Raw genomic sequence first — 11,861 nt, forward strand, 5'->3', positions numbered from 1 at the left:
GCTCCGGTTTCGTGGCTCTCGCGGTGTAGTTAACATAGAGTAACAACGCGACAACACAACAATTTCAGATAGTGTTTAAACAAGGGTTGACTATATTACAGGCAAAATAAGAGCCGATAAAGTGCAATGTTGCAGAGAATATTTCAGAGATGCTGAAATATGAAATGAATTCGCAGCCTCCCACCTCCTGTTTGCCACTTCAAATCTATGATGTAGGGAAATTGGCAGAGCTCATCTTTTCAATGTGGGGGGAGGGGGTGAAGGTCACACCCACATTGAGGCTACTAAATGCCTAAAATGTGATATCAGTTTGTATAGAATGTATTTTTTAGTTTTCAAATTTCAAATTACTGGTATTTTAATAAAATACCAGTATTTTGTATTTTATTTTGATACATTTGACGAACAAGTATGTGTAATTTGTAGCAAGATACTTTTTGATGCATCCGGTGCCCCTCTCCGCATACAAGCCCGAGTTCCACGCTCTTGTTAGTAGACTATGACACCCATAATGCAGTTCGCCACAGTCGAGGGGCGGGAGCAGGAGTGTAAACGCCTAAAGAAGAGTCTGCCGCTAGCCAGCGTGGATATGTCGGACCCGGCGGCGCAGGCCCTCCAACCCCGGCTTCTCCAAGCCCCGTCCGGCGGTCCTGCTGGGGCCAACACCGCAGCAGCGAGCTCTGGGTCGGGGAACAGCGATCCGGCGAGACCGGGCCTGAGTCAGCAACAACGGGCAAGCCAGAAGAAAGCTCAAGTTCGAGCTTTCCCGCGGGCGAAAAAGCTTGAGAAACTTGGCGTCTTCTCCGCATGCAAGGTAGCTAGCTCTGCTAGCTAAAGTTTACCGCGACAAAGCACTGCCACAGGGTAACACTGGCGTTAGTGTGTGCGAGGAAGCTAATGTTAGCACGGTCTGTGCACATCGCAAGAAAAGCATAAAACAAATGTTAAGATGTTATCATTTCTTGCTAGCTAGCTAAGCTGTAGGACGCTATATCAACCACTGAATCTAGTTATAAACATGAACTCATAGTTAAAACAGCTACCTCAGTGGTTAGTCTTCCATGCATGATAAGTTTACTCCGCTATTTTTATATAATACATATTTTGCCTGTTCTCAGGCCAGTGATACATGCCAATGCAATGGCTGGAAAAACCCAAATCCACCCACAGCCCCTCGTATGGACCTGCAGCAGCAAGCAGCCAGTCTGAGTGAGCCCTGTCGAAGCTGTGGACATGCTTTGGGTACAAATGAACAAGCTTCCATATGTCATCTATTAGCACTGAGCCTTTCAGTTGTACACTGTCAAGGATATGAGTCATTGGTTGGTCGTTAACCTTTCTCTAGAAGTTCTTTTTAACAAGTAAAACGCAGACCAGGTAGAATATGTTGACTAAGCATATTATTTTACTGATGCTGCCTGGACAGCTGACCATGTGTCCCACCTGGAGAATGTGTCCGAGGAAGAGATTAACAGGCTGTTGGGGATGGTGGTGGATGTGGAGAACCTCTTCATGTCTGTGCACAAAGAGGAGGATACAGACACCAAACAGGTCTACTTCTACCTCTTCAAGGTAACCCAAAAATGTCACAAATTGTTGTAGAAGTTAACTAAATCTGACTTAAAAAGGACTTGGGTTAAATGGTAACTTCCTTGTGTTCTTTATCAAGACTTGCTGCAATTTGGGTGACCAATGAATGCTGAAAATATAAAGCACACATGCATAGTGGCTTCCATAGGAATTATAGGATATCAATCAACACCACATTTTGATCGTTTACACAAACATTTTCTCTAATTTCTGCCCTCTGCATGTTAGCTGCTGAGGAAATGCATCCTACAGATGAGCCAGCCCATTGTAGAGGGATCTCTAGGTAGCCCACCCTTTGAAAAACCCAACATCGAGCAGGTGAACATGGTTGAAACTGAAGTTATTTACATCATCATCTGTGATGCTAATGCATCGCTGAAATTAATTTAACTCAGTGATATCAAAGACTAGCATGCCTCTTCTCATTTACTGGATTTTTACCCCTTATGCTACTTGTCCTGTGTCATATTATACTTGTCCTGAGTCCTTGTTTTTCTTTCTTCTAAAAGGGGGTGTTAAATTTTGTTCAGTATAAATTTAGCCACTTGGCTCCCAAGGAAAGACAGACCATGTTCGAACTTTCAAAGATGTTCCTATTGTGTCTGAACTACTGGAAGTTGGAGACTCCCACGCAGTATCGCCAGCGCTCCCAGAAAGATGACGGTACTGCATACAAAGTGGACTACACTAGGTGTGTCTCATTCAACTTCAAAACTTTTATCTGCATCTGTAATCTTCATCTTATCATAATTTCCGTTGTCTATATATAAGCTGTAGCATAATGATGCTGATTTTTTTTTTACTATGTCTAACTGCCTTTTTGATTGCCTTCTGATTCCCAGGTGGTTGTGCTACTGCCATGTCCCTCAGAGTAATGACAGTCTACCGCGCTATGAAACCACTCAGGTGTTTGGCCGTAGCTTGCTCAAGTCCATCTTCACCGTGACGCGGCGGCAGCTTCTGGAGAAGTTCAGAGTGGAGAAAGATAAACTCCTGCCAGAGAAACGTACACTCATCCTCACACACTTCCCCAAGTGAGTACAACTACAGTTAACAATGTTTGTGGGTGCGTGTGTTGTACAGACTTAAAATGATGCATTATTTAGGTTATATCTTCAACGAGGCAACAACCCTGAAGCTTGTCATTTTTGTTTAACTTAGTTTTGTTTTTTTACTTAAAATTTGTTTTGACAGCTATGGACATAGTGGGAATTGCAATGTTGTTTGTGTAGTCCAAATCCCAGAGATGGGTTCGAAATGAAAGCGTTGTCTGTGTTATTACACTAGTATCCTCTCCACCGCCAACAAATAAAACATGGTTGAACCTTGATTTTCCACAAACTTGGTTTGCTATATCTACAATTCACATCCTTTTCAGACTTGTTACAATCTGCCTCCTTTTGCATGATGATGGAGTAAAGCTTTGCTCTAACCAATAAAATAAGCAACAAAAAAAAGCATTAATGATTTAGATATTCATCCATTAGCTATTGTATTTATGGCACCAATGATAGAAAGTTTAAAAGGACATCTGATTGCATGTGAGTGTTCGGTATTTATGTTTTAATTGAAATGTGTAAGTAACATTCAGTACTCCATCTGTGTGGATTTTTGAGGAGACACCCTTCCCCCTAATGTTGAGGCCTGTCTGTGTTCCTGACCTTTAATACTTGTCACTGTTAATTAATGTCCTTTTTTATTCTTTTTTCATGTTAATATTATGTTCTGTTTTTTTCCTTTGAGAACAAAGATTATAAGCTGAATGCCAAACACCATGCAACATTTTATGATAAAGGTTTATTTTGGCTACATGTCAACACTGAGAAAGATTTTGTTATCTGGCACACTATTCTTACATTGTTATACCTTTTTTTTTAGTGTCAACGTTTCCTTCTTTTTTTTTAAACTTTCAAACCAGTTATCAATTAGCTCCTCTTCCTTTGAGTGAATTCTCCATTGTCGCGGTCATTACAGTTTATTTCTGCCTCGGCATTGATGCTTGTGCCTATCAACCACTAAAAAGACTGTAACTGAAGTGTGGGCCAATTTAATGGAAGTTGTTGACCCATTCAAGGGTTTGTCTTAAATATCCATGCTTCTCTCTCAGATTCTTGTCCATGCTGGAAGAAGAAATCTATGGGGAGAATTCACCCATCTGGGAGGCTGACTTCACCATGCCTGCCTCAGATGGAACACAGCTGGGACACCAAACAGGTGAGAGGTACCCATACCTTGTGGCCAGTTGACTGCCAGCTTTCCTACGGGATGCCTCTGAGACCATAAAAGAGGATCATAATTAGTACATCTCTTTCAATTCAGCTGAAAACTTCTGTTCCTTGAGTCGTATTCACTAGAAGCATTTATCAGGTCATATGGCCATGCAACCAAAAATTCAATAAGGGGGTAAATTGTTCCCAGTTTACAATAGCTATTCCAAGGCTGGGTTGAAACTTCCACTTAGTGGTTTTTACTGAAGATTATCTGCTCTTCAGGCTGGGTACACACTAGAAGCCTTATCATATCCTAATTGATAATGAAAACATGGGAGACAGCACAATTAAGGCCAGATTTCACATATTTGTTATAATTCAATTGTCAGAATGCACAAACTAGGCGATTAGGCCAAGACAGGGCATTACAGACTTAATTATTATGCTAACTGTCAATCAAGGGCCTGACTCTCAAAACCATTTGATTTCAAACAGTTGGTGGTAATGCAACACTTTGGATACCAATTGCCATTAAAAAAAAATGAAAGAAGGAAAAACTCTCAGAACCCAGAAACTCTTCTGATCTAATGTGACTTTAGAGAAAAACAAATATGGAGGTAGATAAACAATTAGTCAGGCTTGCTGTGGGTTCATTTTTTGCAGCAAAGATTTCTAATCATAAATGTAAAATATGTCAAGATAGTGCCAACTGGCTGGTGAGTAGTTTGGGAGGCTAAAGAGTGAATCTGGGAAGAAAAAAAAAGCACACAATACAGGCTCATACGGGAAGATAATTGGTTCAAATTAGACTCAAATTGGGCCCGATATCCTTTATCCTTTAATCATTTTATCCTTTAATCCATTTATCTGTAGTGTGTACCCAGCCTAAGCAAACTCTCTAACCCTTTACTTTAAAATCTATAACTTGGCAGTGTGTCCTGATCTGCTGTTTTAAACTTGTTGCATTTGGTGCTTTATATGCTTAATTTTGCAGATGCTTAATTGCTCTCCTCTCTTTCTAAAAGGAGAATGAAGGTGTAAAGGATAGGTTCACCTTTATTGAATCCGGACCTCATTCAAATGTTGTCAGGTGTCATTTGGAGTCTTACAGATAAAAACGTATTGTTTGTTTTAGCATTAAGAAACTTCCCTCTTGATTCTGCTTGCTAGATTTTGACGGGCCAAGGGTGGATTCAGCTCGCAAAGAGGAGAGGAAGCAAGCGAGATTACATCAAATTATGTATGAAGTTAGCAAGTCCTTAGGCTACATATCAGCCAAACAAATGCGTACTTATGCATCCAGAAGAAATAGAAATAGATCAACATCGTTTTTACTTTTGAATCCTTTGTGAACATTATCCAGCTGAAAATATGGATCATAAGCTCACTGTTACGTTTGGGCCACTGTAGAGGTAGTCAGGAAGAGAGAGTTAAACAGTGACAAGTGTGTTGGGTTCGCTGTAGCACCGTCTGCCCTCTAGTGGTCAGAAATCACTTTATGCAGCCTTAGTATGTCTGTACTGTTAGCTTCCATTTTCAAAAAGAAGAGACATGTATCTTCTTTGATTATACTCCTGATATCTTAAATGTTTAATAAATTATTATTTGAAATAGATGTAACCTAATTGTTGGATTACATTAAACAACCAGCCTTATATATCCTGTGTCACCGAAAACATCAGAAATTGAGGGAGGTCAAAATAATTCTTACCCACTGAAGGGAAAGGCTATCAAAATCACCTGATTAGTTTACAACACGTAGTTAAAACCTCCATTTAGTATGTTACCAAATTTGATTAAATGGTGTGACAAAAAGTGTATGAAAGCATGCAGCATTGGGTATTTTTATGTATGTATTTAAGACCTAGATATTGAAAAGACAGATATGTGCAATTCATTCACTTTTCTCGGTTCTCTCTTTCTGTTGTAGTGATCAGTCCGGCTTCAGTGTCTGGCTCCCCCTCTCTCTCCAAGAGCAAAAGCAGTGGCTCCTCTTTGGGTAGCATGGACACAGCAGGGGCCGAGCCCATCACAGGTCTGAGCATTGTTGTTTTTTTTGTTTTTTTAATCTTTGATTTAGCTCTTAAGTAGATACTAATTCCTGTTCGTTGATAAACTCAAGATACTGCCATCACCCCCCTTTCTCTATCACAAACACACGCACGCACACACACACACACACACTCGACGATTAACAACAATACTGACAGAACTGCATTGCCCTCCATTGCAAAGACTGAAGCAATAACAGTCCAGGCCTCTTGAGGCCCTGCAATTGATATACTTGGCATGCAATGTGAGACATAACCCATGTATCTGGCTTTTATGTGGAACGTTTTGTGCAGGTTGATGTCAAATGTGATACATAGGACATGATGAGGCAATGAAATACTGTAGAGAATTACATTATTTATTCTGATCATCTCAAACTCTTTCTCACATGAACACATGCATGTGATGAATGATGCTTTTGGGACCTCATATGTCCCTTGGGTAAAATGAGTGTAGATGGTAGTGTAATGTCTTGACACGTCGATCAGGAGAGAAACGCAAGCTTCCCGAGGCACTGACCCTGGAGGATGCCAAGCGAATCCGGGTGATGGGAGACATTCCGATGGAACTGGTCAATGAGGTCATGATGACCATCACTGACCCAGCTGCCATGCTGGGGCCTGAGGTGAGCATCTTCTTAGCATGTTAATTTCATCTCTGTTAATTTTGTCAGGTTGAGATTTTTCTGTTTGACAAAGAGATATAGGTTTACATTTATTCTAAAATCTGTTTGTGTGTGTGTGTGTGTGTTTGTTAATGGCTAGACAAACTTATTGACGCCAAACGCTGCCCGTGATGAGACTGCCAGGTTGGAGGAGAGGCGCGGCATCATAGAGTTCCACGTCATTGGGAACTCGCTCTCCCAGAAGTCTAACAAGAAGATCTTGATGTGGCTGGTTGGCCTGCAGAATGTCTTCTCTCATCAGTTACCTCGCATGCCCAAAGAGTATATCACACGACTGGTGTTTGATCCGTAAGTGGATTTCTCATACCACTTGTCCGATGCCTTATGTTCACTGGCCTTTACTGAATTTCTGAATTCTCCAACTTGAACAGGAAGCACAAGACCCTAGCCCTTATCAAAGATGGCCGTGTCATCGGAGGCATCTGTTTTAGGATGTTTCCAACTCAGGGCTTCACCGAGATTGTGTTCTGTGCCGTCACTTCTAATGAGCAAGTGAAGGTACATAACCAAAGTTTTGATCTGTAAGAATAAAAAGCAGGTCTCAACAGATATAGATAATTGTAAAGATTCTGCTGCATGTTGTCACCTCTGTTTTTTGTTGTTTTTTTAAGGGCTATGGAACTCATCTGATGAATCACCTGAAAGAGTACCATATCAAACACAACATCCTCTATTTCCTCACCTATGCTGATGAGTATGCCATTGGCTACTTCAAGAAGCAGGTACTGCGAACTTAATCCATTTTCTCACCTAAGCCATTTTCATCTGTATACATCTTGTCTTTTCTGTAATTTTTTTCTTTCTGTTTCCTTCCAGGGCTTTTCCAAAGACATCAAAGTGCCGAAGAGCCGTTACCTGGGTTACATCAAGGACTACGAGGGAGCCACTCTCATGGAGTGCGAGCTGAACCCTAGGATCCCCTACACTGAGCTCTCTCACATTATCAAGAGACAGAAAGAGGTATGGGAAATCCTAGGACATTTCTCATTAAAAAAACAGTCTAGGTGTCTGGTCCAGGTGCTTGGAATCCTTATGTGACAAGGTTCAGGAACTTTAGAAGAAGGACACATTGGAAATGTTAAGCCCAGTTGCATGATTTTTGAAACAAAATGGTCCTATTGAAGCCCACTGCCTACTGTTTTAAAGTTCCTTTTCAGGCAGGTCCACAGTCTTGTCTCCTTTTCACGGTCGTACTACAATTTAACAGCTCTCATAATCTACATATTATCCACATTATATCCATACTTGTAGTGTCAGCATCCTCATGGCTCTTCTGTCTGCCTGCTGAAACACACACACACACACACAATGCAGAAAATTGAAACTATAAGCAGGTGTTCTTCATTGACCAGACAAGCCACTACTGCTCTGACCATCAAACCAATGCCCGCACCACACCCTGCTTGCCACACCCTGTAATTTAACTTTTTTCTTTTCCCATCAATGTCTCATCAGATCATTAAGAAGCTGATCGAGAGGAAGCAGAGCCAAATTAGAAAGGTGTACCCAGGCCTCACCTGCTTCAAGGAGGGAGTACGACAGATTCCTGTGGAGAGCATTCCAGGCATCAGTAAGTGACTGATTTTGGTGTGGTCATATATAATGGATACCAAAGAGAATATTTAAAAATCCAGATGGGCTATATTATTTCAGAATTATTGCTTTGTTTTTGTGTTCAGGAGAGACCGGTTGGAAGCCAAGCACTAAGGAGAAAGGGTAAACTCAGTGCTTAGTTTTTAATCAACATGAAAGCTAGTCACATCAATGTGAATAGTGTGTTTATGAATGCAGTGGTTATGAATCTAATTACTTGAGTAGTTCATCTTTGTGGGCAGTCAAGCGAGGGTATGTTAAGCAAGTTTAAAAGTCTGAAATGAGCAGGCTGTGTTTAAGCTGTCAAGGAAAAATCTTCAAACAATGCAACTAAAGTTGAGGGGCTCTACATTATAATCTGTGTGGATCTGATACACATAATCCCTTTTACAATTGACAGTACTTTCATGGGTTCTTTTTATGTAGGCTAGTGCATGAATGTGAGCTTGCAGTTTGCACTGTCTTCAGTTTTATTTAACTAATGTGCCTTAACAATATATTATAATTTGTAGCAAAGAGGTGAAAGATCCCGATTTGTTGTACAACATGCTGAAAAACCTCCTGGCGCAGATAAAGGTAAAGAACCCCTTATACCAGACTGGAACACAGATCCTAAAGTAGTTGTAAGATGGAAACAGACTAACTTGACCTTCTCTGTCTCTTCAATAGACTCATCCTGATGCCTGGCCCTTCATGGAACCAGTGAAGAAATCAGAAGCTCCAGATTATTATGAGATCATCCGCTTCCCCATTGGTAAATCATCAAGTGCATGATGGGTAAACATCAACATTTATACCCAATAATGTTTCACATAATAGTGATTGTCCCCATCCCTTCTTTTCACCATAGACCTAAAGACTATGACGGAGAGGCTGAAGAACAGATACTACGTGACCAAGAAGTTGTTCATCGCTGACCTGCAGCGCATCATCACTAACTGTCGTGAGTACAACCCCCCAGACAGTGAGTACTGCAAGTGTGCCAACACGCTGGAGAAGTTCTTCTACTTCAAGTTGAAAGATGGAGGCCTGATTGAGAAGTGAAATCATTATCAGACTACTATGTGTAGCTTTGCTCACAGACGGACAAGGAGGGACGTGAATGGTTACCACACACAAAAAATGGAGTATGTGTCATCAGGAAATCACCTCCAGCTTTTTTCATACTGCGAGTAATCAAAGTTTGTATGAATGGAAGTTTGTGGATGTGACTGAATGAAGGGAATGGTTTGGCTAGTAGGAATGTTATGGTAGGGGTTTTGGAAATGCTCAGAGGGCCAGTTAAGCATCAAAACCTGTCAGAATGACATTATCTTCCCCCTTTCAGACATTTTAAAGTCCTTTTCCTTTTTCCTGTACTCAAAATGACTTAATGAAAATTCTTAACATATACGTTCCAGTTTCAGTGTACCAAAGTGACAGGTCCCAGTTAGAGTCATGCCATTCTTCAGTTATAGTTTGACATTGTAAGTACAGCACGATGTAATTTTTGTTAATTGTAATGGGGTTTGTTTCAGCTTTCATGCCACAAAGACCATCACACAGATGTACATAATTTAGAGTTCTGCCACAGGAGACTGGACTATGGGACCTAAGCCACTGTTGCCTTCCGCTGCTGACACTTGAACAGGCCAGTTGACTTCATGGGTGTACAGACCATGTCACCTTCAGAGGTAGCCTTTTTAAAGAAGACACACATTCAGTGAAAGACCAGTAGTACTTTAACAAGTAGTTAGACAGTGCTTGACCTCCTCAAGTGTTGGGCTGGACAGAAGAGATTTACAACACTTGCATGCTTAGTTAAAAACACACATCCTGGGCGTCCGGGTAGCGTAGCGGTCTATTCTGTTGCCTACCAACACGGGGATCGCCGGTTCGAATCCCCGTGTTACCTCCGGCTTGGTTGGGCATCCCTACAGACACAATTGGCGTGTCTGCGGCTGGGAAGCCGGATGTCGGTATGTGTCCTGGTCGCTGCACTAGCACCTGCTCTGGTCAGTCAGGGTGCCTGTTCAGGGGGGAGGGGGAGTTGGGGGGGAAAGCGTGATCCTCCCACATGCTACATCCCCCTGGCAAAACTCCTCACTGTCAGGTGAAAAGAAGCGACTGGTGACGCCACATGTATTGGAGGAAGCATGTGGTAATCTGCAGCCCTCCCCGGATCGGCAGAGGGGGTGGAGCAGCAACCGGGACAGCTCGGAAGAATGGCGCAATTGGCCATGTACAATTGGAGAGAAAAAAAGGGGGGGGGGGGAAACCACACTTCCCAAAGTTTTCAAACAGCAACAGCGTATTAGACACCTCTCTACAGTGAACAACACTTATTGTAGTTGAAATGTCACTTGTTGGGTTTTTATTCCAATCCATTTAAGGTGCAGTCACATGGTAGTGTTGGAAGTACTGAATTCAGTAGTAGCTTTGCTTACCGAGACTGATTACAGATGACAGTTGGTGGCATTTTTTTCATTGTCATGATAGAATCTTTAAGTCACTTCCACATATCTTGCCAGTTAGCTATTTCTGTTAGATGCACAGCCACATATTTGTGGTGGTCAAAGGTGTTATGAATAGTTCGTGTTGACAAAACTTAAAACTTTGTGTGACCTGACCAGTGGTTGACACCCACATTGGTTGTGTTCTATTGGACATATATGCTAAGGATGTGCAAAAGACACTTTCTGGTTTTTTGATCACTCCGTAGTCAAAAGCTGTAATAGCTGTTGCATGCCGGACAGTCTACAGTTCGTATTCATGAAGGCAAACAGTCAAACATTTAAATTTGCAGCCACGATTTTTGCCATGGGTCAAGTGTCCAATTGAGTGCTTCCCGAGATGCTCTTTGGGAGGACATTTTGGGATGTGGTGGATCAGTGCCGATTGAGCCTGCTTGTTGAGAGGTCCATTTACACAGGTGTATGTCTCTTTCTATATAGCTATATATGTGTGCGCGTGTGTTTATTTTGTACTTGAACCGCGACTGGCTTTGAATAACTGAAGTGATGTCAGTGTCATTATTCAGGGTTGTCCGTTTGATATGTTTCCTTTTGATCTACCTATGCTGCATTACAGATTCTCTTACACGGACTGAGCGAAACTTTCAACTGTAACAGGACTGCTACTGTCTCTAGATCTGTTATAAATGCAAATTACTGTAACTGTAATACTGTAATTCATTATAATAAAGATTTTTGTATAAGAAATGACTTCCAATTGGATGTTTCCTGATTTTGTTTTCTAATCCTTTCAGCTTATTTAACACATGTTTATTGACCTACAGACAAGTATAAAAGTGGAGTCCCACAGGGGTCAGTATTGGGCCCTAAATTATTTGTTCTGTATATGAATGACATATGTAAGGTATCAAGTCTATTGAAATTCTTTTTATTTGTGGATGACACAACCATTTTTTGTTCCAGGTAGAATTTACAGGAGCTTTTGGAGTTGATCACAGCTGAAATGAAAAAGTTAAAAATGTGGTTCGACAGAAACAAATTATAATTAAATCTAAACAAGACTAAGTTTATGTTATTTGGAAGTCGTAAAATAGACACACAAGTAGAAGTAATGATCAACAATATTAACATTGAAAGAGTATATGAAAATGCATTTCTGAGTGTGATAATTGACCATAAAATCTGCTTGAAACATAAGCTTCGTGAAAACAAAAATGGCAAGGAGCACTGTGGATCATAAAGCATTGTACATTCTGTATTATTCACTTGTATTGCCAT

The 11,861-nt window shown here is 41.1% G+C and overlaps 1 protein-coding gene across 2 annotated transcripts; it reads left to right on the top strand.

Annotated features, from left to right (window-relative positions):
* The first annotated feature begins 542 nt into the window (after positions 1 to 542).
* On the top strand, positions 543 to 11,327 carry kat2a (K(lysine) acetyltransferase 2A). Of its 2 annotated transcripts, XM_056287728.1 has the most exons (18): positions 543 to 814; positions 1,119 to 1,242; positions 1,427 to 1,572; positions 1,819 to 1,908; positions 2,100 to 2,281; positions 2,433 to 2,624; positions 3,698 to 3,804; positions 5,731 to 5,835; positions 6,341 to 6,477; positions 6,617 to 6,825; positions 6,909 to 7,035; positions 7,149 to 7,259; positions 7,354 to 7,497; positions 7,993 to 8,107; positions 8,217 to 8,253; positions 8,643 to 8,706; positions 8,800 to 8,884; positions 8,981 to 11,327. In XM_056287728.1, exons 1-18 carry the CDS (start codon positions 590 to 592, stop codon positions 9,172 to 9,174), a joined length of 2,394 nt encoding a protein of 797 aa, XP_056143703.1. In that variant the 5' UTR covers positions 543 to 589; the 3' UTR covers positions 9,175 to 11,327. The 2 variants fall into 2 exon arrangements, 1 of the variants encoding a protein (XP_056143703.1); XR_008810833.1 differs by lacking the exons at positions 8,217 to 8,253; positions 8,981 to 11,327 and having other exon boundaries at positions 8,800 to 8,824.
* Positions 11,328 to 11,861: the final 534 nt, after the last annotated feature.

Source organism: Lampris incognitus, chromosome 10, assembly GCF_029633865.1.
Source record: "Lampris incognitus isolate fLamInc1 chromosome 10, fLamInc1.hap2, whole genome shotgun sequence".
NCBI lineage: Eukaryota > Metazoa > Chordata > Actinopteri > Lampriformes > Lampridae > Lampris > Lampris incognitus.